General features: G+C 30.0%; 1 protein-coding gene across 1 annotated transcript; it reads left to right on the top strand.

Annotated features, from left to right (window-relative positions):
• The first annotated feature begins 1,906 nt into the window (after positions 1-1,906).
• LOC112688559 (UPF0193 protein EVG1-like) lies at positions 1,907-27,009 on the top strand. Its single transcript, XM_025561813.1, has 4 exons — positions 1,907-2,136; positions 8,647-8,877; positions 10,741-10,884; positions 26,385-27,009. The coding sequence occupies exons 1-4, from the start codon at positions 2,043-2,045 to the stop codon at positions 26,621-26,623; spliced, it is 708 nt and encodes a 235-aa protein (XP_025417598.1). The 5' UTR covers positions 1,907-2,042; the 3' UTR covers positions 26,624-27,009.
• The last annotated feature ends 286 nt before the right edge of the window (positions 27,010-27,295 follow it).

Below are 27,295 nucleotides of genomic sequence, written 5' to 3'. Positions count from 1 at the left end.
ATCAACATCACACATTACAAACATAAAAACATGTACAAGAGATGCTACTCTTAATGTGTTCCATGAACTATGTCTTACATCATATTTAATAACATTACATATATTATATTACATAATTTATAGGTATTTAATATTAAATTAGATAATTTCTAAGTTATTTCATTAAAAATAAATTATTAATTTTATTTTATTACTTATAAGATGTAAAGCCATTATTAAAAATCTGCATTATTGTCTTCAGACTTACAACAATAACATTATTATTTATTATTTCATATTAATCAAAAACAATATAATGTATTCTGATATCTATGCTTAATTAAAATTTTATTTGACTGTGGAATTATGTTGATAAACCTTACTTAAAGTTTCATTAAAGAAATACTTTTAAATTCTTCATTCATGTTAGCAAACATATTATTATCTTTAATATTCTGTCCTTAAATGAACTGTGTAAAGCTTATGGGTAAGCTTACCATTTGATTGCATGAATATCTTTTTAAATATTGTTTGTGTATCTCTAGTTGGGTACTGTTTCTCCAACAGTTATTAGTCGATACGACATAAAATGCTACCACCACTAATTCTACAACAGTTATTCATACTAAATATATACTTAAATTTCACTAATAGCAAAAGTAAGTATTAAGTAGGTACTTGGAAAATCAAAGTTAAAAATATTAAATTATTTATTTGTTTTTATTTGATTTGATAATTTTTTAGATATAAATCTAAATGTTTTTATAGTTATTATAAATAATCAATTTATAAGAATATAAAATATAAATAAAACAGGTTAAGTATATTTTATATTGAGATCTTGAAATCTTCCTGGGATGGAAGTATGATGTGAACTAATAGACCTTATACTTGTATAAGGTTTATACGAGAACTTGAAAGGTTGCGAGGATTTGGATGGGGTGATTGTAGATGTCAGAATAGAAACAATTTAAGAGAGTTTTAGCTATGTGTTAAATTGTTGGAATAGAGAGGCATTTGTGAAGGGAGCGATTTAAGATGAAAAAAAAAAAAAAATGGATGCTTTGATAATTTGGCATAGACGTTTAGATTTTGTTGATGTTGCATGGTTTGGCTGTGCTCCATGGTTATTTTTCATTATATACAATGCAACCGTAAGCTCTCTCTAATTCAAAACCGTCCAAGTTCATTTTGATTTATTAGTTTGGATACTTACCGTGAGACACTCAGCTGTTTTTTATTTAATAGCGTGAAATATTATAAAATACATAATTTAAATAATCTAATATCGATTTAATTATTTTTTTAATTCCTCGGACAATTTATATGAACATCAAACTGAACTAAATGAACTAGTGTGACTTCCAACATATTTTTGAAAGTTTTGCAACATTTAAAGCGCTTATTTTATAGAAATACGTATTATATCAAAACTTTTAGTTCTTCTACATTTAAAACTTGTGTTGTTTTCTACTTGAGAAAAACGAAAAACATTAATCAATTGTACTCAAGTATACGAGCAAATAAGAAGATCCCCTCTTTTTATTTGCTCGTATACTTGAGTATATTTCTCCAGCCCTCCCTAGATTGTTTATAGTGCTCCCAAAAACTAATGACTATAACTAAAAACTATATAGTATATTGTACTTTGTAAGTCCTTCCTTCCAAAAAAAACCACTATACCCTGAAGTAAGGTGCAGACATTATATTTACAAATGTATGTACAATACAAAATATAATTGTGTACCACAGTTGTTCAAATTAATTACATCTAAAGTTATCGATAAAACTTATATTAAGCTATTTGTAAAAATTATTCGTGAGTACTATTTTGTATTTTTGTAACTGAACCATACACGTTCGAGTGATGTTTTTCTTTTTCTTTTTGATATAGGAATTGGATACCTAGTATTGTAACCATGGCAAAATGCGCACTACCAAATCGACTGTTTTATTAATATGACAACTGAAATAGTTCGGTTAATTGGTCTTTTAAACGCCATAACATCGTAGTTCGTATCTATTTCAGTATTTTAGAAGTAAACGATACCTACAGTAGAAAAATGGCGTACCGTACAAAAATTGTTGATCAGGGAGGAATTTTCAACGCTTCCAGACCGTTGGCGTACAGTGCGGAGACTCGTGACTTTTTGAATGGTATGAAAATCAATAATGTGTATTACAATACTATGTTAACATACTCTATAGCAGTAGCGCACACAAGATTTTTTTTTCTTTGAGATGGGGGGGTTTGTGTTATTAATAATATATTACAGAGATTAATCTTGTATTACCGGTATGCAAACATACGATAAAACATTAATGAAGGAAGACATTTCGAGAGGTGGGTTATGACCTGTTAATTCCCGCTTCATCCCTGTGTATGCCTCTGCTCTATAGTATAATTTTTGTGCGTGTATTTTTATTTTATTTGAAATGAGTCAGTGTCCTTTCTATTTTTTTTTTTTTTTATTATATTTTTATCTAATAATATTTTACTATCAGTCTTTGTTGGAGAATTTTCACAATATAGGTTCACTTGGACACAAACATGAAATACTGTCAGCATATAAAATATGAAAACATAAGTAATATTTTTGGTACAAAGTTTATTACGTTAAAAAATAACTAATAAATAACAATTGAAATAGGTACCAACACTTTACTTGAGATTAAGTATATTTCACATAATACTAGCAATAACATAATATTTAAAGAGTGTTATGGCACATGATACCATGTGCGTTTTTAATTCGCAATTAAACGATAATATATCAAAAACATTATAATCCTGTGCACATAATTTACTATTTTTATAAATTTGCCGGCAAAAAAAATAAAATAACCAATTTCAATACTATGAGCTATTACAAAAATAGAAATTTACAAATAAATATATCAGTTTTTAAATGAAAGGTATTTAAAACAATAATTTTTACTGTACCTATGCATTATGAAGTGATCACAATAGTTGCTATATGAATAATAACATAAACACAAGTAGATATTATAATTTGTTGTATATTTTACACAGGAATAATAATTAAGTATTAAGTTTGTATAAAATATAGAGAAAAATATAGAGTGCTACCGTTTAACCCTTGTTACGAAGTGGTCAATGTATGAGTTTATATTGTTATAGAACTAGAACTACAACTAATAGTAATACTGATTGGGCTTTCCTTTTTATACTATGTACAAAATGTGTCGTAATGTGTAGAATAACAATATTGTATATGACATATGTAGTAGCGCAATAGATTATGTTAGCATGTAATAGTATCATTAATTGAGCTGATTATTACAATTATTATAATTATGGTACTATGATTAATTACGAGCAAATTTATCATAAAAAATGCATCTACCTTAAAATCTATAATTGATGTTGAAATATCAATATAATAGTTAGCAACACAAAGTGTTGAGAAATCCAATAATATTATTATTTAAATTGCATCCAATTTAAAAAGAAATGTAGAAAATCAACATTTGGCATTAAACTCATAGAGTGAACTAGATTACTGTTTTTCAATTATTAATACGTTTTAATTCGATTTAATCATTTAATGAGTATAAGGAAATAATTTTCAATCACACTAAAAAAATTCTATAGCTTTGTGGTTAATAGGAAATATATTATATTTTAATAATTTTTATTAATTTAATTAATTTAATTTTTAAATTTAAATTTTATATTATAAATAATATATATTCCTTCACATATTATATTTCATTTGGATGACTTACTTATTGATCTTATTGAGTAAATAATACATTTGCCAATTCAAAATAATTAAACGATTGATTTTTTTATTACGTACTATACTGAATTTACTCAAATTATTAAACTCGTATATTTGGCAGAAAGAATGAAGTATATGTATATACAATGTCTAGCATAATTAATTAAAAGTTTTAACCGAAACCCGTCTAACAATCAGATTAAGTTTCTATTGGTAGGATTAACCACGACATTGAGTAAGATCATCCTCATTACGTTGTATCAATCTCTTAGCTCACGTAAATAATAAACATAAAGCAATACATATTATGTATAAGTTCTGGTTACATAGCTTACTATGAATTCTAGTGACAATGACTTAATAAGATTTTAAAATTGTAATATTACTACGATCCATTTAATTTTTAAGTGGCACTTGTTGGTATACATGCATGAAAAATGTCAGGTGCTCGTTAGACATTAATATAATTAATTAATTACTTTAATTAATACATCCATTTTTCACTCATCAACAATAAAACACTGTCTGGGGGTCGAAATAAAGATTCTTGACAAGTTTTCTGGGTTGGGTTGAAAATAATTATTAAGTAGACCTTTCTTTACTCACACTCATATTTTCGAGGCTAGGTACGAAAACGTTTGAAAAACGTCCTCAGTCTGGACTAGATTCTAAAATGATTGATTTTTATTTGATAAAATGTTTAGCATTCGATTTTACATTTTAATACGTTTTTGTTCGAAATAATTTTTTACAAATACATATCATGATAATAATAGTAAAAATAATGAAAAACCCAGAGCTTTTTGCGGATTCGAATCGTTGTAATAAAAGAGTCACCAAATTATAACAATTGTTATCTTTAAGGATAGAGACAATGTGAGTGTATAAATTCAAATAAGAAACAAGTAAAGCTATCAGTGTGTTCATTACAGCGACATTGTGAAAATTACTCTCTACGTTATAGTCTTCTTCAATTTGTCTCAAACATCAGTGCGTTATAGAAGTCATGGAGTTTATTCGAAAAAGACAATATTAGTATTACATTATTTATATATATTTCTAAAATCCATTGTTCAGTATTTATGATTTGCGTGAGAAATAACTGCTATAAATTTACCATTCGAATGGGTTTGCAACACTACTGATTTATCGTTTTGGGTCTTAATATGAAAAGTTAATACGTTACTTTAATTGAAATAGGTATATTATTATACTATTATACGATAGACACATTGTTATGGTTTCATGTTTATTACTTCAAAAAGAATTGCGATTTTTTGGATTTTAAAGACAAAATTGTTAAAATACGTATTAATAAAATAATAACAAATAATTTATTCCCTTTCCGTTAATTTTATTTCATAATTGTAATATACTCATAAAAATAATACATCATCGGCTTACAATTTTTTATATAGTTTTGTTCTTACCATGTTTATGTAATAAATAATATTTAGAAAATTATGCTAAGGAAATTACATACTATCACATGTATTCCTAAAATATATCAAAATATATTTAATAATATCTTTTTGTTTTGTTTTTCACGATCGTTTTAAAACTGTTGTAAAATATAAGAAATCATTCATAATTTTCATAGATCCGTTTACTTCTGACTGACCTATTTGTTCGTATAAATGTATATAAAACATATGTTCACTAGATTCCTATTATCTTGGAAGTATTGGAGTGCTATGTTTGAGCAATAAAGACTAGAAAAAATACACGTTTTCGTAAAACCAACAGATTCTCTCAGAATTCGAAAATCGTTTTCTTTTATCGAAATGATTGTTGTTCTGACCAGGTGATAGCCGTTTTACAAATAATCATTTTTTATACTGACACAAGTCGCTCTCTGAGTCAGGTCTAAATGGTGACTTTAGTTGTACCACACAGGTGCTATGTCTGTTGTGGCGGTAATTATATTCGTTATAACCGACAGTTTTTCTACTCTTAACTGGTTGTAGCAAATATTGTTACAGTATTTTACGGTGAAACATTTTTTTGCCGATTAACATATGACGAGTACCTACTACTGTCCAGTGTTTTTTTTTATTTTACCGACGGGTTTCGTTTATAGCAGCCGTTAAGAAGTTCCAACATAAAAGGCAGTCAATTGCGTCACGAATAGCTTGACAAAAACAATAACCACTGGTCGAACCGATCATCGTTTTAACCTGCGAAAACCGTTTAAAAAGTACCTCTTTATTAAACAGTAGATTTATTTGTGTTAAAATTGATCTGGATAGTTGAATATTATCCGTTTGACGCAAGCACGTACGACGAGAACGCTGGACGATGATGATTGTGCGATAGCGACTTATTTTGTATTTACACCATTAACGTTCCGAAAAAAATTCATCGGGTATGTTGGTTGTTAGGATATCACAGGTCATAATATTTCATTAAATACGATTCAAAAGCTTTCGACAATGGTGTATTGTGTACGTTATAATAAGTCGAACTGGGATTTTGTCACGTAGAAAGATTTAGATTAATTTATCTAACATTTGAGAGCAAGATAATAGAAACGTTATAAAGTTGCACCTCTGTATATAGGCTTGGGGCCGTGCTTATATTTATAATAATAAATGATTATAATCCGTGTGGATAAAACGAGGATAAGCCAATGAACGAAACACTGCGAGTGTTCGAGAAGAGAGCACGTGTCGGAAAATACGAGGTGTGTGTGTGTGTGTACACGCGTGGTAATCAAGCGAAAAGCCATTTTTCCCTTGTCTTGTGCACACTATATGGGCTTTAATGTAATCTTCGAACTATTATAATTAATTCGCAGTATTTATGTTTTGTGTGTCTTACAGTTTTTTCTCGTCTTATAGGCACACTTGTTCTGAATAACTCGAGAGACAACTTTTAAATGTTTCAACTATGTTTAACCAAAGTTAAACACACGGTGTATAACCTAATCTGCACAGTGGTGTTACGTGCGAATTAATAAAGTTATGTGTGTTTATGTTATAAAGTGCTGCACAATAAAGTGTATTAAACTTACTATTGTGGATGGTGAAAACTGCATACGGTGCCCGTAAACTTAACGTGCGTTATTGTTCGAAATATAAAATAAATTGATTTTCTATCGACGGTAGTAGAAAGATATAATATATCCTACCCCATAACCACCACTTAAACGTATCTGTGTGCAAAACAATCTAGTGTATTCAGTAAGAGCGTACGAAATGCGCGCCTATAGTGAACGGGTCTATACAACTTTTATTATTATATTCCTCACTCAGTTTAGCCCAAAGCAGTGGGCTTAATGGACATTTGAAAATGTTCTGATCATTTTCCTTTTGATCTCATTTTTATGGTTATTGTGACGGGATAATCTAAAGACGTATTTCAAATTCAACTATATTTGAGTATCTATTAACAGTACAACTATATATACATATACAGAACAATACTAAATATATAGTAATCAGGGGTCGTTAATTTACGTATTTGTGAGTTGATTTTTTTTTTGTGAGGAAAATTTTGTACAAATTCGTTTTATGACAACAGTATAATCACGATAATTAAGTTTAATGCCTGTATTTGCAAATTTCGAAAGTGTGGGAATAATTGGTATACGTTTTAATTGTTTGAACTATTAATATATATTATTTTTAATGAATTCAGGCAACTGATGTTCCAGTTTAAGTAAAACATTATTAGACAAAATAGTTAAATTTAATAAAATGTTAAAGCTTTGAACTTTAAGTGGTGTGTTAAATTTTTACTTTTTTTTTATTCAAACACGCGTTCTGAGTTAGGGAACATTCAAGTATTACGTTAGTAAACCAGAGGGAGGGGTTAGAGAAATCTAACAGTATCTTACATGGGGGGGGAGGGCTAAATTTATAAACTGATGTCAGCATCATGTCCATCAAAATATGAATTTCGAAAAAATCCCGAAAAAATCAAAAGTCGATGAATTACCAACAGCATCAAAGACTGGAAGATATAAGAGTTCCGCAAGTTCCGTAGATTTTCGCTGAAGCAAGGTCCTCTCATCTACCCACCATTGTGGCTCAATTGTAGTGGTGTGTTGAAGCAATTTTCGAAGAAATTAGAAAACGTATTTGTATTTTATATTACGGAAATAAAATATAAATATTTATTAAGAAATCCAGAAATTTATTTTGGTAATTGAAGAAATTAATTTTATTAATAATATTTAAATTATTTAGGGGGTCTATGAAAAACGTCGACGTAAGATAGAAGGGGGATAGTTACTGTCTAACGTACGCTGAAATAGGGGAGGAGGAGAGGTTCAAACATTTAAAAATATATGCTGACGTAATACTTGAATACTCTTCTTATTTCATCATTAGCGAACAAAATTAACTACCTATAATATTATGTAAACGGGAAACCAGGAACGACACAGAGAAAAGCAAATATTCGGCTTGGTACAAGTTTCCCGAGTGTCGAGTACAACGTCCACGGCGGTATTACATTGCATTGACAAGCCATCAGAACGAACATCTATAAATTCTCGGACGATCATCGTTTTTACACAGAACTCGCGTTTATTCGGTATATTAATTATACGTCCGTGCGTAAACATATCGCAAGGGTCCCCGAAGTAGAATTCTGCTACGGTTATACTATATATTATGTTCCGCGAAATAGTAAACGATTTATCAGAAGTGTATTTATGGATGATTGCTGAGAGGACTATATCCCACATCCGAAATACAGCTATAATCACGCACTTAAGACTAGTAATTATAATTCGGAATTAAAATTAATCACGATGCCGTAAGTATGATTGCACGCGTGTGTGTGTATGATGTTTGTTATATTTAACATATATAACGATTGGGTTTTCGATTTTTCGCGGTAGCATAAGTTATCTCCTTAGACTCACTGTGATTATTTTCCTTTCTCGACTCATCAATGTGTTTGAACCTCGCAGTTTTGATGAAGGAGTCGCGGTTGACGACGTTGCAGAGGAAATCTCTACTGAGTAATCTGAGGTCTGGAGGCAGCAGCTCAACAACGATTTCAGCGGCGTCGATCAACCGGCCAGCACCGAAGACTAACAAAGTTATCAAACAGTTTAGGTCGTTCAGACCGCGGACTTTAAAAGACATTGTGGAGTCCGGTGCTTATCAACCTGAAGCGTACGTTCCAAATCCAAAAAAAAGTAAATATTATTGTTTGATTAAGTGAAACTCGTTCGTGTTCTATAATAAATTTTATTATCGAACATGAACGAAGCCGTTAAAAATCGGAATACTGTCCTGGTGTTTTCAATATATATATTAATACATGATATAAGTAATACACAGCTATTGCATATAGGCGTTTTGGTGTATTTGAATGAATCGCAAATCGTTTACTTGACAAAGAACACAAATTATATGACTCTCGGAATATCGTCTAAATTTTAAAAACTTTGTCGAATAGAAAACAAATATTTGTTTAGTTAATAATTTTTTTCTTTCTTTGATGATTTACGTTGAATAATTAACAATGCAAACATTGGTTTTCCCATGATCTTTGAGTCATATAAATATATAGTAAATAATATTGTTCTAGGATTTGTATAGCATTGTTCATCGCGAAGCGACATTTCTTAATAACATATTCAGCTGAGCTGTTTCCATAGTACCTGAAATTTAAATAAAGGACCATAGATTTTGGGGATATATATATATATATATAATTATGTTACGAGTAATGTTAACATTTGGTTAATGGCGACATTATCCGGCTAAAGTCGATATTAGGCAACTGTTATCATTACCCGCTATGAATATTATTTAATGTTGGCTAATATTAACATTAACCGGATAATATGATATTAGCCAAGAACTTTTGGATAATTTCTTAATACCCTTAAAAATTTAACGTGCATGAGATAAAATCATTGTAAATCATTAACAATATTAAATATATTTGACATACAATAAATTATATGTACATAAGTGCAACTTCTTGAATCAAATTTTTTATTTCTGCCATCATTCGATTTTTACCACCATGACCAATATTAAGGTGTATCTCATTTAGTATGTCATATACTTCTTCATTTTTTACGTAATCTAGTAAATTAGTACTACCTTTTTTAATAGGTGCTATAAGTTTCTCTCATCCTCCAATATTAACAATTTCAAATTTATTCAAACGACGAGATTTATTGCCGCCTTTCAATTCATTAATTATATTCAAATATTTTACATTTGATAAATAAGATGAATTATCTTCTCGTTTTTCAGACAATAATTTCTCAAATAAATTATCAAACTCCAGTTTTGTTTCCATTTTATTAAAAATGCAATCTAAAACACTTAACAGTTTAACACTAATAACATTGTGCTTGCAATTATCACGTGTGAAAACTGAAAGCAGACTAATAACAGATCGACGCACGACGTCATATTTTGTATAGCGTATATAAAATTATAACAAAAAATGTCGTACAACTAAGATAAATATTAAACCCACATATCGATATATTGTTCACTTTATCGGTAAGATAACTGATTAACTCGGTTACAAGTCAAGATATTATACTCTGGAAGTCCAACGTTTTTTTAATATATAGAATGCTAAACTCTATTGTCTATTTAATACACTTTTAACATTATCCAATATTGACTGGTTAAGGTTAACATTATCCGGATAATATTATTAATTACTGCTTATAAACGAAAAATTACACATTAGCCATAACAGATGGCTAATGTCGACTTTAGCCGGATAATGTCGACATTATCCAAATTTTAACATTACCCGTAACATATATGTACACCGTGATCACTTTTGTTTACACTCGTAAAAATAATAACGATAAATTGGTGTTTATTTGTTCAATTCGAATACGATTTCGATCTTATTAATTTACATTATCTTAGAGGTAACCGACAGGGTACCAGTTAATATTTATAATCAGTTTAAGTGCTAAAAAATAACTTAATTGTTAAAACTATGCGTGTGATTTATTTCGATCAATTTTGTTATGATGATAGTATTTTTGTAAATTAATCAAACGTAAAATTATTAGAAAATTATGTCGCGGAAAAAGAAAAGCTACAGAGCATAATGACTAACGGAAAAGAGACGAAAATGCATAATACAGAAAAAAAGAAACAATTGGCCGATCGGAAAAAGCCCCAAGAACATACTATAGAAGAACTCATTGACTTAAGTAAGAATTTTACACTATTATCAATTTTCTTATAACATAAATATCGTGTTTCGAATTTGTTGCAGTAAAAATTAAAAATAAATTTAGATTAAATTTAATTCATTTAAACATAGTAAAAACAAATATTGATTAAATACTCGAAAAAAGATTTATTTTTCATCTTTTACCAAATCAATAGCTCAATAATTATAACTTAGTGAAAAGAGAGAAAAAAATATTAATTTAAGTTTGTAAATTTAACTAATTTTATCTAGTGATTCGTACATAAGACATACAATTTATTTTCACAAAATATGATGTTAATTGATGTTTTGAGATTCTATTAAGTAATCATTTTAGTACATATTTTCTACCTTTTTACGACTATCATTTTTATGAATTACAAAAATATCTGTATTAAATTATAACATATTTTAAAATTTTAAATAAATATAGAAATGTTAATAATTTTCAACTAAACAGACAATGGTACGAAAATTTTTTTTAAAATTATAAATATTTTTTTGCAAAGATTGTAATGTTAAAACCATAAGCGTCGTCAAAGGGTTAACAGAATCATATTTAACTTAACCAAATATGTAGTTTTCTAGAAAAATTAATTATAAACCTTAATAACAATAACTAATAACAATGTATATACTAATAACAATGTGGACTGATTTTTAATCCAGAAAATATTGTATATAGTTTTAAGAACTAATTGGGTTAATGTATTTTTTTAAATTCAAAGTATATAAATAAGTATTTCCATTGATGTTTTATTATTTATTTTGTATTTTTATTTCAGTTAATCATATAATATATTTAATAATATATTTTCAGTTATAAACTTTTTAAAGATTACAATCAATATCGAGAATTACTATATCACAGAAATGTAAAACAAAAACATAGAATTACAAAAATAGGAAATTAGATAAAAGTATTTGATGTGGATGGTTAGGTTTGTGAAATTTTAAATTTTGGAGGCAGTCTGATTGGTAAAGGATATTGTAGAAATAATAACGGAGATTGATTTTGTAGTAAGAATGGATTGGGTATAATAAGGTGTGGTAGAGAGGACACTGAAGGGTTAAAGATGGGTAATAAAAGGGAATATGATAGATATCACAGATTGCTTCTGTGTGGTGTACTGTGAATAGGATTGAGTCATAATATATTAGTGATAATCTATAGGAGTGTTATGGGGCCTATTATGTAATATGAAAACGATACTATTGTGTTCCTGCTTAAATTTAAGTTGTTGAATTATAGATGGGAGGGTATTACTCTGGCTGGGTACACCATAGATGGGTGAAATTTGTTTATAGCAGGTGGCAGAGGGGGGTAAGTTTGTTCATTGATTTTATCCCAAGCTGGTATTTATTTGATCATCGTGGAAATAGAGGAAGAAAGGGACATACAAATATCGGATGAAAGGCCATGCTGGGTGAATAAGGAGTCGGATACAATAAGAAATGTATTGGAGTAAAAAAGTATAAATGGTTCGGAAAGCTTCTAGAATAGTTAAACATTCGGCTGTGTACGAGGAAATGGAAAGCGGGAGATTGTTGGAAAGGTCTGGAATGAAAAAAGCGATTGAGGGGGGACGGTACCATCTGTAAATATTAAGGTAAAGTTTGGAAAAGTATTTATTTAATATTGAGAATATATTCAAGAAAGAGATTATTAACAATAGTTGGTGGGATAGTTTAGTCTTATAGTTAGTTTTAAGAGACTTAAATCAAAAGATCAAAAATGTAATTATTCATCTGCAATTAATATACTGTAATTCATGTTGTCCATATTTTATGTTATTTATAACATTCCTTCTTTGTATATGAAAAATGCATTAAAATAAACATTTCTTTTTATACTTTCCGTATAATTTATTGAAAATATGGTATGTAACCGAAAATATTAATATACTTGAAATGTTAACGCTCTTCGAAAAAATCAAAAATTACGGATGGGTTAATTTTCCCTATTTTTAGCACTCCTTCAATCGTATAGTTTCACTTGCGCATGCGTACGTCGCTTGCTCCAAACAAAAGGCCCACATAGGTTCACAACTTAAACTATAAATTAAATTAATTATTGGACCTGGGTATTTGGCCTGGAATGACGCACAAATTCTTTCACCGGAGTAACATTAACATTGTAAATATAATATATATTATAGGTACACGTATACATTAGAGATGGGCAAAATACATCGATATTTTCGTTCGATATATCGAAACCCTACATAGATGTTTTTATTGCGATGTATTGAAAAAAAAAATCGATTTTTTTTTCTAAGTCCAATGTTTAAATAACGTATTTATTTAAACATTTTACAATTTATACATAGTATACATACATATAAATAGATAAAAATTTTCTTATAACTTATTAAGGTAAACATCGATGTTTTTGTCGAAAATATCGATCACCAACATCGATGTAGATACATCGATACATCGGAACATTGATGTTTCAAAATTTTTGCCCATCTCTAGTGTACATGATACGTCTACCTTGTATATTATCTATTTTTAATTTTTAGTTTAGCGTTTTAAGATGTTTTTTTTTTCTAAAAGATTCGTAGACTATACAGAAAAATTATGACTATGTTTGTGGAACCATTATTGAAAGTTTAATAGCATGATTACTTTGTGAAAACATTTATAACTCCAATAGGGTGAGATTTAAATAATTGTTAAGTAATTTTTCATGTTTTCTTTAAAAATAAAAAACTATTTGTTCAGTTTCGTACTAAAGTTTTTACTTATGATAAAAACTTCTTATTTGTTACGAATAAACTTGGGGGGGTCCGAACCCCATGGACCCCCCCCATTGGCTACGTCCCTGTTGTATGATATATATTGCTTCAATTGTGGAACTGAATGACTTATGGCCGTTTTATTTGTACAATTTTTTTTACAGAGGTATATTTATTTTTGAAGACAGTAAAAAATAAGAATATAACAAATACAAAAAAAAAAAAATAATAATAAAAATAGAATCATACGATTATTATAAGGTAGAAATATTTTATAATCTTTGTTGGTTGAATGACAAAATTTTTTTGCGTATAGTTATAAATTAAAATCGAATTTTCTTTAAACATGATCGGTATCAATTAAAATTATTTAAATTTATAAAAAATTCGTTTAAAAATAAATATATACTTATATAAATATTACGAAATACTCGTTCTTAGAAAAAATTTAAAAAACTAATATATTTCAAATGTGTAAAAATGTATTTTTATTAATTTCTTTTGTGTGTTTTAAATAACCATAATTTATTATTATATATTCATGTACATAAAGTTTTATTTGAATGACATAAATTCACACAATATTTTATAATTTTTCAATATTTTTAAAAATTATAATTGTAATAAACTGACTTAAATCACTTTAATAATTAATTTATATTAATAGATTCTCTCACTTCTATGTGTTTATGTAACAATTAACAGTTCAAATTACTAAATGAGTTAACTTGAATAGTGAGTAAAAAATAGTTTTGTTTCTATGATGAGATATAATTATTTTTTATAATTATATAACTATTACTATACGATTTATCCTTAGGCTTAATTATTTATTTTCTTTGGTACTTTCGCTGTTTCATGAGTAATAACAATTTACGTAGATGTTTTTTATCACACACCAACGGCACACTACATACTCGTAATAATAAAATCCTTTACATTTAAAGATTTTACATAAATAATGAGTTGATAAAGTACGAATCAATAAGATTAATAGGTTAGTAATAGGTTAGTAACAGGTTACCTGTTATAGAAATATCATTTGGATATCGGTTAAAGTAATAAAAAAAAAAAAAAAAACGGAATATCATGCGATACCTTGGGAATAAATATTATTCCAGGCGAAATAGTTTTGACCAGACGAAAACGACATTGGATTGAAACTTGAATGTATTCAAGATCATTATAATTTAATAGAATTCAAACTTCAAACTTCACGTTTTTCCGTTAAAATTATTTTGAGTCTATAAATTAGTACAATTGGAAGAAAAAAATTCACAGTCCATATTTTATCAGATCACAAATCTCTTACTAGTTAATAAATAGAAAATAAAATTAGCATAATTTCAAAAGAAACTTCAATATTTAAAATTGATTTTTGACAAAACGACAGATAGCTCGAAAATCCACTACATTTTGTAATTAAAATTTTTTTAAAATTTACTCTATTAATATTGAAGGTTTAAAGATTAGGTACAAGAATTTTAATATTCTTTTCCTTGTATAAAAAAAAAAAAATTGACACAAAAATCGCAGAAAATTATTTACTAGCGTTACAGAATAAATTGGATATTTCAACATACTTCGGTTAAACGATATTAGTTATTTAGACATTTAAAAATTTCTATCTATAGATACTTGAGATTTTTGATTTTTTTAAAATGTTATAATCCTTTTTTTGTTGTGAAAGTTAATAAATTAAAAGTTTAACCTTTTTTATTTAGAAATTGATTTGGTTCTTCTACTAAATCAATCATCTTTAGAAATATAAACTGATTATCCCGATCTTATTTACTCGAAATCGTTTTCTTTTTTTTTTGAGAGCAATGATACATCGGTTCCAAATTTAAATGACTAATGCAGTCATACCATTTACTCATCCCTGAATATCTGACCTCATTCTACTGGATTTCACCTACCAGTTTATCCCTTTTTTGCTTTTATCGTAGAAAAATTACAATAATGCAGTTAAATTATAGTTACAAATGTACAAGATATAAAGTTAGAAGTATTTACAAAATGTCCAGTATTAGGAAGCTAGCGGAATTGATACATTTCATAATTTAATGAATAATATAAGTGGAGTAGAAATGTTTATCAGAATATTTAGATCAGAAGTGATACAATGAAAAAATACTTACAATATCATTAAAAAAAAAGAGGGCAGTTTAATGTTATATAATTTAAATCGCTGTCTGTATCTCCGTCGGGTACATCGCGTTCAACGTTTAATCCGATTGAAAATACAAAATGTTGCGAACACCATCTTTAACTGTGGTTTCGGAGCTATATTGTCGACGTCGTGTCACACCGATCGATACGAATATCCAACAACAGATTCCGTTCTGTAGAAACGTTTTACAAGCTGAACGTACATGCGTATTGTCAAATAAATCGTAAGTCGCGTTCCGTCAGTGGTTGGGGGGAGGGGGGAATCGGAAAACCGCGAAAAGAAGTAATGGTAACGGACAATTTGATGACGTAACTAGAAACTGTCATTAATATATTTCTTTTTTTTTCGTTTCGTAACAGTCCGGCCTGAAGGACATATATTAATCGATGGCCGTGGTGAGGACGAGCCACTCGGTACGCGATAATAATTCACTGTTTGATTTATGTAGTTACGACGCGCGCAGTGGACCGACGGGGATGACGTGTGATTGTTGCGGGGGAAAAAACGAATTCGGACTCCGTTGCCCCGCCGTGTGGGAGGACTGCGGCGTCCGTGGATTGAAACCACGTCCTTTCAACGCGAACAGTCGAATCGCGTTACCTTTCTTATTTACATTAAAACGCTCGGACTGCACTCGGGTCGGATACAGGTAATGGTCCAACTGTTGCACCTAGGTCAAAAATGTGTGATATTCGTGCTCAAATTAACCGTTATAGTATTCTACGTTACTTGTTGTATTTTATACTTTTAAATCGATTGTTTATTTATCTAGTGAGCAGTTTGACCATTACTTTTTCTCAATCCAAGCGCAACTCCACTGAAATTAGTAGTAAACTATTAATAGATGGGACTCGCCAATGTTATCTGCTCGTGCGTAATTTCTGTTGTAATTCGTTGCAATTTCGGTTCGGCCAAGAATTACGGCAGCTTAGCGAACCGACTTCAGGGACAACGGTGGACTGGAATGAGATCCTAATAGTCAGCGATATAAATTCTTTTGATATTTTTTTTTTTCTCTCTTCACCCGACTTTTCACTCGATTACTTTTACAGCGAGAACTACAGCTCAGTCTAAAAGTGTTATCGCTTTTATTTCATTTCTAACCGATCGTTTGACGCGACTTCCGAGTTCTTTACTCGGTCTTTACGTTAACAAGTATTCTCGGGGTAAACGACATAATACTATACGCCCCAGGGATAGCCTGTAACTTGTGGCTTGGCTAATATCGTGTTCCCGAAAAACGAAAACAACATCTAATCTAATACAAAATTGTTTGATGTAATTCACTTTTTTTTTTTTTTTTATTATTATTAGATTTTTATAAGCTGCGTAAAATACAACAATCTATTATACAGATAGAAAATAGTATTTAAAAAATAAATTTGATTCCGAGGGTAAAATGTTTTAAAATTTTAGTCGTATTTATTTTAATAGATTTGAAGAAACTTTCGAAATATCATTTTAAGCAAAAGTCCTGCGTTTGTTTTCCTCCGGCACATAATAAATGTATCGGTGCTGATCGTAAGGTGCCTTTGGTATTATTGGCTTCTGCGTTTGTATACTAAAAACCTGTCTTGCGAAAACCGTCGATATAAATTTCGTTCCGTCACATTGTATCCGTTGTACCGTCAATATTGAACTAGACAAACCGGTAACCTAAAAGGGTAAAGGACTAAAAAAATATTTCATTTCAGACAAGTCTTCTCCGGGATTTTGAGTGAAACGTTCATTGCAATACTGTTCTAAAACCTAACACGATTTCCATCTAAGACGGTTGATTTAGGTATTATATATTCGACCACGTAGACTGCGGGCTGCATCGATTACGACGGGGTTGTTGTGTTTCGCGTGGATGCTTCGGCGGCGGAATACATCAAAAAGGACATAGTCCCGGGTCGCCGCGACGTACCGTATATTTTCGTCTGTCACTTCCGGGTCGGATTGGCGATTCTCTGATGTCACCAAGTCATCGCTTTCACCCTATTTGTTTCCCGACCCTATCGTCTACGATGCTTTGACCGTTTTCAAACGTTCTGAAGATCATCAGATTTTTCCATTTCATTGTACGCGTTTGGTCCGTGTTTCATACGTCAAACTTTCGCATGGACTGACTTCTCTTTTTTTTATGATGTACAAAAAAAAAAAAAAAATAAAAAAATACCTAATCAAATGGTTTCAACTGATCGATATCTAAATCGTTGTTTATTTTAATCTCAATAGATACCTTATTTATTTGCCGAGCATAACGATTCGGATGAATAGTTTCCAATTCATCTGGATAGAAAAAACACAAACTTTTCTATCTTGATAAAACATAACGCCACTTGTAGTTACACAATAATCATTATAGTCTGTATAGCAAGTCTGTTCATAAAAATCATTTTTAAAATGTGTTGATTTTTTTATCATCATGGAGTACGTATTCGAAACATTAATTTATAATACAATGTACTCGTATATCTGTATCAAGGTGTATGAAACTGGGGCGTTTACCCAAGGGTAATATCAAGTTTCTGAATTATTTCACTAAGTTTGTTTTTTTGATCGGAAAGTTAAAACTTAATAACATATACACAAATACGCACCCAGATACGTATAGTTCACGATAAACCATACCGTATGTACTCGTATACGCTATCATGTTTGGAATGTTTTTAATACAAACACGTTAGTCTGAATGAGAAACTAAACTAAACTCTTTTAATTATAAACAAAAATACGACAAACTCTTTGTTTGGAACGTTAATGTTTTCGTTCGCGTTTTATTTAAAACAAATCTCTGAAACAGTTAAAGAAATTTAACTCAGAAGTAATTTTTCCATTTGGATAGTAAAGATATCTCTATATAGAAACTTTACCGATTCGAGATTTTGAGATAAATAAATATATTTCCGCTTTTCAAGCATTAGATTATTTATGAGCTTACTGTTTCATCAAACGACAAAATGATTGTTTCTGTTTCAAACTTTGAACTGTTTTTAATGGATGAGTAACTTTTTGAATTTCGAGTTATCAAAGTCATTATAATAAACGGTGTAATTTATGAGCAAAAATGTAAAGAATGGAAATTTAGGGGTCAAAAATCGTAGATGATAATATTAAGGATAACTTTGGTGATCCGTATATGTACGTATAGACCTTTTATGTTTACACGATTCGTGTTAATAAATTGCTACAACAAACTATTAACAAAACTCGTTTATTTTAAATATATTTTCAAATATAGCTATTGATTAATTCTGGAGCAATGTATTCTTTTTCCTCAACAATCATCACAGTAGTTTTATTTTTAAACGTATTTGTGTAATTTATATATATTTATTTATAATTATTTATTTATTTTTTTTTTAATATCAGTACATATAATAAAAAGAAATAAAAGTTATACGTGTGTAGTCACGGGCATAAAATATAATTTTATAGATACGTGAGTGTATTATTTCTAAATATTATTTTTACAAATTAATAGAGAAATTTGAAAATAATTGAAATTACGGTGATTTTGGTTTTCAGTAAATTCACTTGCAATTACACACGTGCATGTATATTATGTATAAATGTACTAATAGAACAGTTTTTGAAATGCCTATAATAATGAATTAGATCAAAAACAAAAACTCTGGGAGAAAAAAAATAATGGTTAAATTTATTTTTTAACTAATATCAGTGGCGTATTTTTGGGGTGAGAAGGGGAGTTCTAGAGTCTCAACCCTCTCCCTTAGAAGAAAAAACGGTTTAAAGGTCATAAATGACTTGCTACGAAGGTACAGGAAGAGAGAACATTAATTTATAAATATATTGTTGTAAATAACTCTTCATTTGTTTTTATAATGTTAAAAAATCACTTATTTTTTATAAAAATTTAAAACCCCCACAAAAAATTTGAAAACATGCCACTGATTAATATAATGTATTTTAAGGAATTAATACGTATACAATAAAGAAATGACATCAGTTTTCCGAATTTATAAATGTTCCAAATAGGACTTTCGATTAGGTGTACTTGAGATAAAATAATTAAAATACAGACCGAATAACAATAATACTACACTACTCCTAACCAAATAGATGTAATAATGAATCTGTCTATTTGTAGCTTTTGACTGGACGGGGGGAGTAAACAATTTCATTAGTTCTAGCGTAAGTAATTGATTTCTATGAAACTTTATAACTATTTAGCTTAACACTATAGTATCTATAATACCATATAGACTATGTAGGCGTTGTCCTATGGTATGACGATATAGTATTTCCAACATTAACAAAAAATAAATTAATAAACACTGTAAACCAGAACGTATACAATGCATTTCGTTTAGTTTTTCGATCAGATTTGATACAAATATAAAAAGAGTAAATACTAAAATGTCACTTGTATAATTCACCCGGAAACCTTGTATCGTTATCAGTCTATGATAGATTTATCTATGATGTTAGACAAAAAACGTAAGTTCACAAAAACTCAATAAATAATAATTAAATAATTCAAAACTGGACAAGCTCCGTAAGGTATTATTTGAGCTATTTCAGTTGATTATCTATTACACCTACTTTGTTAAACAGGAGCTGCTCTAAGGGGGGCACTAGGGCTATGCCCCCTAGGCTTTTCAAACATTTAAATTTTTTAATACATTTTTGTCCTTGTGAACAGTAAAATCCCGATTATTTAATTAGATGCCTACCTAATAATTTTATTTTGGCTAAAAAAACCATATTATGACATTAATATGAGGTTTGTATCATAATATAGGAATGTAATCGGACTCTGTGTCTTAGTACTGATTTGGGAAAAAATCTTTTATCAGTTAATACTTAAAATGACTCCCCCTTCTGGCATAGGCGTGCGCAGACTATGTCCGCAGAGGGGCCCCTTAAAAAAAGTGAACCAAAGATTCTTGTACTAAATACTACTAGTATAATTAAATATTTAAAATTATTCAATATGCAAATATAAAAATAAATACTATTTAAACTTACACAATTTATATCTAAGAAATCCTTATTTACTTATTATTATACTATTTACAACTCCATCCTTCTATCTACGGGAGTAAGGTTTTTGAATGTATCAATTACATCTTCAATTTTTATATTACATGCAAGTTCTGATTAGTCTGATTAATAACTAATAACTTTATTACATTTATTCACAGATATCAATTCTATACTATGAGATTAAAACTTGTTTTACTTTATTCATGTAAAATGTAAAAATGTTTGGTACCTTGTATAGTATAGATATACATTTATTAAAGAAAAAGCCAAAGTCCGCAGTCTCCCCCCCCCGTGCGCACATCTATGCCCCTTGTTGAGTCTCTGTAGCCACGCATGCCGTTAAACGTGTGAGCGGAATGAAACTTTAGAGTAGCGAAAACCGTATTAAAAACCCCAACGCATCCGTTAGACGTTGCTCTGTAGCCGTATGCGTTTAATTTGACAAAAATAGGTTTTCAACTACGGTAAACCGTTAAAGGTGAGTTACTACTATTATCTGTCGAGTCAAACGCAAAAGATCACAGCGACTAGTGGCTGCGTCCACGAAGGCACTATATACATTTCAACGATGTGGGACGGTGTGTTTGTGTATTTAAAAATCAACGGATGTGATTTGGTAATAAAACAAGTTTTACCCGTCCACCCAGCGATAAATCTCCGAAGGGGTTATTTACGGAATAATCGCGAAACGTATTGTTTACCGACGTAGTCGTACATCATTTTGAACATCAAATTGTGATTGCTGTTGCAGTAGTGCTGTAGCCACAGTATATGTTCAAATGGTTACTATTATAATACTGTTATTACGTAACAGTTGTGCGTTAAACCATGACGATTAAGATAACAGATTCAATATATTTGACTGACCGTTTCCAGATACTGTTGGCATGAGTTCGTGAAGTCTGTATTGTATAATAATCATTCTTTAGAATCCCAGGGATAGATGGTAACTTTACGGTAACGAGATAACTTTAATGATCCGTAACGTTTCCTGAAAATTAATTACTAATTTAATACACTGTTGTCGAAATCCAAATTTTGAAACAACCGGTAAATTGTTCCGTAAATTGTTTCCTTCATATAATTGTTTAGAGCTAAATCTTGAGTGAAGACACACACAATATCCTGTTTTTACTTCTACAAATGTGTGTTTGTATATAAATATATTATAATATAATATTGAATTAAAATTTTTAATTCGTTTACTACAAAAAATAAATAAAAAATATTTTAATGAATGAAAAAATATTAAAAAACAAACAATATTGTCGCAATATATATAATATATCGCAATATATACAATATTGCATTTTTGAAAGTATTTTAAAAGGTTTCCAATAAGGCAATCATCTTTGAACTATAATCGTTAAATAATCATTTAATGTAGGAACATATGAATAATTTGGTCAATCGCATTGTTTTGTTAAGAAATTTTCAATTTTTACCGAGTGTATTATATGAAAAAACATAGTAATGAAAACAAAAACACATTCCTGGTTTCATCGAAAATCTAGCTTAATGTTATTTACCGTTGATAGTTAAAATAAAATAACATGTTCATACATTACAAGAACGATGCCATGAAAAGATTATGTAAAATAGAAAACGTATTTCTTTGTTCTAGACAAACGTAAGTGAACGAGTAACTGAACGAGCTCCGTAGAGGTATTATTTCAGTTGATCTAGTGTACCTACTCCGTTGAACACGTGAGCGGAATGAAACTTTCGAGTAGCGAAAACCGTAATAGGTGCCCATACACGAAAGGATTTTAAGACGGATTTGGTCTGTGATGGACTAAATCTTCTAAAAAGTCCTACCATGTATAGTTTTCTAAGGTTTGAATCCTTGAAAACTGAAAATCTAGCAGATTTAGTCCGATAGATTAAGTCTCTCGCTTCTCCACTAATTAAAAAGATAGGTCCGGTGGACATCAATAAGAACTTTTTATTTATTGATAATAATTTTTCTTTAAAATTTTTTTTTAAATTTATTAATTTATAAATTAAGTGTTTTTGATTGAATTTTATTTTTTTAAATAATAATTCTTTACATTTCGTTCAACTCTTTTAATAATGACATATAACCAAACAAGTCCCTTCTAGTGAGCCAGTTTTTGATCCAGTTAACCTTCATTTTTCTCTTCGAGGTATAATAATACACGACCATCAATCCTGCAGTAGCTATCAATTTTTTTTCTCGAAGGCAATTTATTATTATTATGTTTATTCATATTATTAAATATCAATTATATATTTAGAATGTATCAGTATAAAATAACATTTACTTAACACAAATTAATCGCATAACAATAATAACTGATAAGGCAACTGTATTCCGTCGTATAAATTCGCAGGTCTTTCAGTACATCTTGAAACACCAGAGGACTAGGTTCTTAGCACAAAAGTCAACGGATTTCCGTCAATAACTAACGGATTTAGTCCGCTGGTGGATTCGATCCGCGAAATATAGCGGATTTTTATTTTCACGTTAGTGGACAGAACTTAGGACCTAGTTCGATGGACCAAATCCATCGAGGACCTAAGGATTTAATCCGTCAGACCAGATCCGTCATAAAATCCGTTCGTGTGTGGCAGCCTATTAAAAACCCGAACGCATCCGCTAGACCAGTGCTTCTCAATGGGGGCGATATCGCCTCCCGGTGGTCGGCGAAGGAGTACCGAGGGGCGGTGAGTTCGTTTAAGGCGATTGGGGGGTGGTGAGCTCGTTTTGGGCGATTAGGAGGTGGTAAATTTTTTTTCCGTTCAAAGCAACGTACCAAGATTTATCTGTAATTGTTTTCCGTCTATCGATTTCTAAAATAAATTTGTGATTATGAAATATAAACCACATATATCAGAGGCAGTGCGTTATTATTTAATAATGAAAAAAGAAATCGACTAAATATCGTCAAAAGAGGAGACTTACGGTTTCATCTCTCAAATTAAAAAATAATTTTGAATCACCTAGCATTTCACTGATCAGTACATTTCAAAAAATTTATATTATATTTAAATATAAATTTTACATTTTATTTTTATTATATTTATATTTATATCTATATTATTTATTATTCAATTATAAAAATTTCATGTATACTATTTTTATTTTAATGAAGTGAAGGGGAGGTCGTTGAAAAACATTTTACTTCTTAGAGGGCGGCAGTTTGAAAAAGGTTGAGAAGCACTGTGCTACACGTTGCTCTGTCCTCGTACGCGTTCAACTTATAGGTTTTCTACAACGGTAAACTGTTAATAGAGAGTTAGGTTAGGTTAGGCGGAACTAGGGCGTGGAAAACGGGGATTCATCCGCGGGCGTAAAATGTTAGAGGGAGTAATTTTTTGAATTATCAACAACTTATTTTATATTTTTAACTTTGTTAAATACTGATATTAGTTTAAAACTCAGTAAGTATGATTATGTATTAATTATCAGAAAACAATTCTCGAGAAGAGTATTTGATTATTGGTCTATGATAGGGCGTAACTTTAACATTTTTTCTCGGGCGTGAAAATTCCTAGTTTCACCTCTGACTACTAGGACCTGTCGAGTGGAACGCAAACGATCACAGCGACAACTAGTGGCTGAGCCCATGTAGGCGCTATATACATTTCAACGGTGTGGGGCGGTGTGTTTGTGCATTTGAAAATCAACGAGACCCCGTGAACGGATGCGATTTGGTAATAAAACAAGTTTTACGCGCCCGCCCAGCGATAAATCTCCGAAGAGGTTTTTTTTCATCGCGTCCCCGATGTTGTTTGCAACGTGCTCTTAGGAAAAACGATCGGAAATCGCGTGATTTCGTTTGGTCGGGCGTTCAACAAACCGCAACGATGGAATAATGATAATTATAAATACGGAACGGACACGTTTACTGTGTGTACACACGAGCTTTTGCGTGCCGATCAACGACCACCGCCCGTGAGTTGGGTCCCGCGCACGAACCGTGGCGATAATGAAATTACTCGGAAACGATATTATTATAGATCATGTTCGACTCGCGACGATGGCTTCGAAGAGGTTCCACGAGGTTATAACGTACGTCGGTGGTTATTTCGACCGAATTTCAAGGGGGAGGCGGGCGATTAAAAATATCAACACTTTCCACCGCACGTATGCCTCGACTTACAGCATGTATTACGCATGTGTTACGTCCTCATACGAAATCCTCCAATGAGCCATTGGAGAGTAACATCGATAGTATGTCAAGTGCACTACTCGGACGAAAATCGTGCAGAAATATGCGTAACTCGTCCGCGCGCGTCCGCATTTTTCACACGTTCTTATATCGGAACTCCTTAACGACGATTGCCTGTAACCGTACGTGCAATTTGGGCAAAGTTTACCCAAAGACTATTACCATAGTTTAACTAAAATCTTACATTATAGTATGGCGATAGAGCGTTACTGCAATTATCCACTCGACATTAGGACGGTATGAAAATGATAAGGACTTGGAAACATCGCCCGAGTGGTGTTAGGCATCATTGTTGCGAACGTCATGACTCGACTGTCTAGTTATTATTGTATGATATCCGTTGTGTTCCGTTTGTTCGCGGTGGTAAACATATTTGTTTCCATCCCGTGGGCGTGCGCTTGGGATAGGTAATCGAACGGCGTCTCTAGGGACGTGCAAGGCAAATATTTATATTGTATATTACACTATGATATATTTATTTTTAGATCGACAGTAATTTGATTTCATTCAAATAACTTTATTTTTATTTTTTTATTTATTTATGGGAGGCGCAATTAAATATTCTTGTTTTGAGAATGCGTGAACAAATTTGGCAATCACTGTACTATATGATGAATATTTCTATTATCATAAACATTTTATAGTACAAATGTATATTTCATTATTCTCATAAGAAAACGGTGTGCCATTGGTTAAACATTGAACAACGTATGTGTATGTATTTACACACACCATGAATATAATGATAAATTATTAAAAATTAAATTGTAATAAATTATTGATATGTATAAAAAATTAAAATTAGAAAAAAAATTAGAAATACTCGAAAAAGTACCTACCAAGTATAAATAAAAAATACATTAATTTTTAACGAAATTTTAAATTGATCCATAATGACACTACATCTCAACTGCTTATAACTTTTCAAATTCTTATAAATCAAAAATATTTTTTTGAAGCAATATTCTAAGTATTTAAATGATAATTTCCTACCTAATGACATAGTTTTTTAATTTTTTTTAAACAATATAATTTGACTTAAAAGTTTTTAATATATTATGATTTTTTTTTATATTTACCTCGTATGTTATAATTAAAAATTAAGAATTTGACATGTATAAACATTTAAAAACACACTTAATAAATAACACTAAATTTGTTTTGACAATTAAATGCTCCCCCTCTCTCATGAAATGTCCAGCTATGCTCTTGCACGTATTATACTACCTATATTATTTATTATACTAGTATTGTAGTATTAATATAAATAAACATTTATGATAAGTATATGAATGTTATTTTAATTAAAACTAAAAAATAAACTAAGGTATAACTTGTTATATTTATAATGTGTTGGAAAAATTTGAATTTTACATATTACATATTTTTGTAGCAATATCAGATATTGAAGATCGCGAACAATTTCTCTTGGATATGGAGCAGTTGGGAAAAGGGTCGATAAGTGGTCCTATAATTCATGAGATTCGCCATCGAATCAAAACACTCGAATCGATCATCAATAGAACTACGAGTAAATATAGGGCAACAGATTTACAGAATATTGCCGAAAAATACCGAAAACCACTAGGAATACCGAAACCCTTACCAGGTTTCGTACCACCACCTAAATAAATAATAAAAATAAAATTAAGACATAATAATTTTATTTATTTGTAATACTATATACTATAATAATTGTTACTTATTTGCTGCTTTTTATTTATTCCTATATTTATTTAAAAAAAAAAATGAAAGCGGAAAAAGCTCGTTCACACAGATACACAGGTTGTCGAAATATAGTCCATCAAGTTTCTAAGTGCAATTTTAGAAAGTTTTGCCGAATATTTAACTAGAATGGTAATAATGATGTAGTTTTAAAAAACGAGTTTAGAGTCACTTGTGGTCCGCAGCCCATAGGTTGGGAAGCGCTGGATTAATTCTTTCCGCCAATTTTTTATCATAATAAATTGTAAATATAAGTTTATAACTTCAATACATGGTCAATATGTTCATGAAAAGATTCTTGGTTATTTTTTATATTATTTATAATCATATATTCATTTTTTAATTGTAACGTAACATTTTCTAAAAATAGGATTTTTACATTGTAAGTACCCAGATATTCCCGTATGATACAGGTGGACAACGCATAATATTCACTCTCAACGGTATTTAAGTAAGAAAATATGTATGCGATTGTGTATGTGTGATGGATAGAAATGTATTGATTTATTATACAATTTAATACATTATTAACAATGCATTTTTACTTAATCTACATACTTAGTTCCAGGGCCGCATTTA

The sequence above is a fragment of the Sipha flava genome, unplaced genomic scaffold (assembly GCF_003268045.1).
Source record: "Sipha flava isolate LNK unplaced genomic scaffold, YSA_version1 39_pilon_pilon, whole genome shotgun sequence".
Taxonomy (NCBI): Eukaryota; Metazoa; Arthropoda; class Insecta; order Hemiptera; family Aphididae; genus Sipha; species Sipha flava.
Note: the sequence above shows the minus strand (reverse complement) of the source record. Positions and strands in the feature narration are given on the sequence as shown.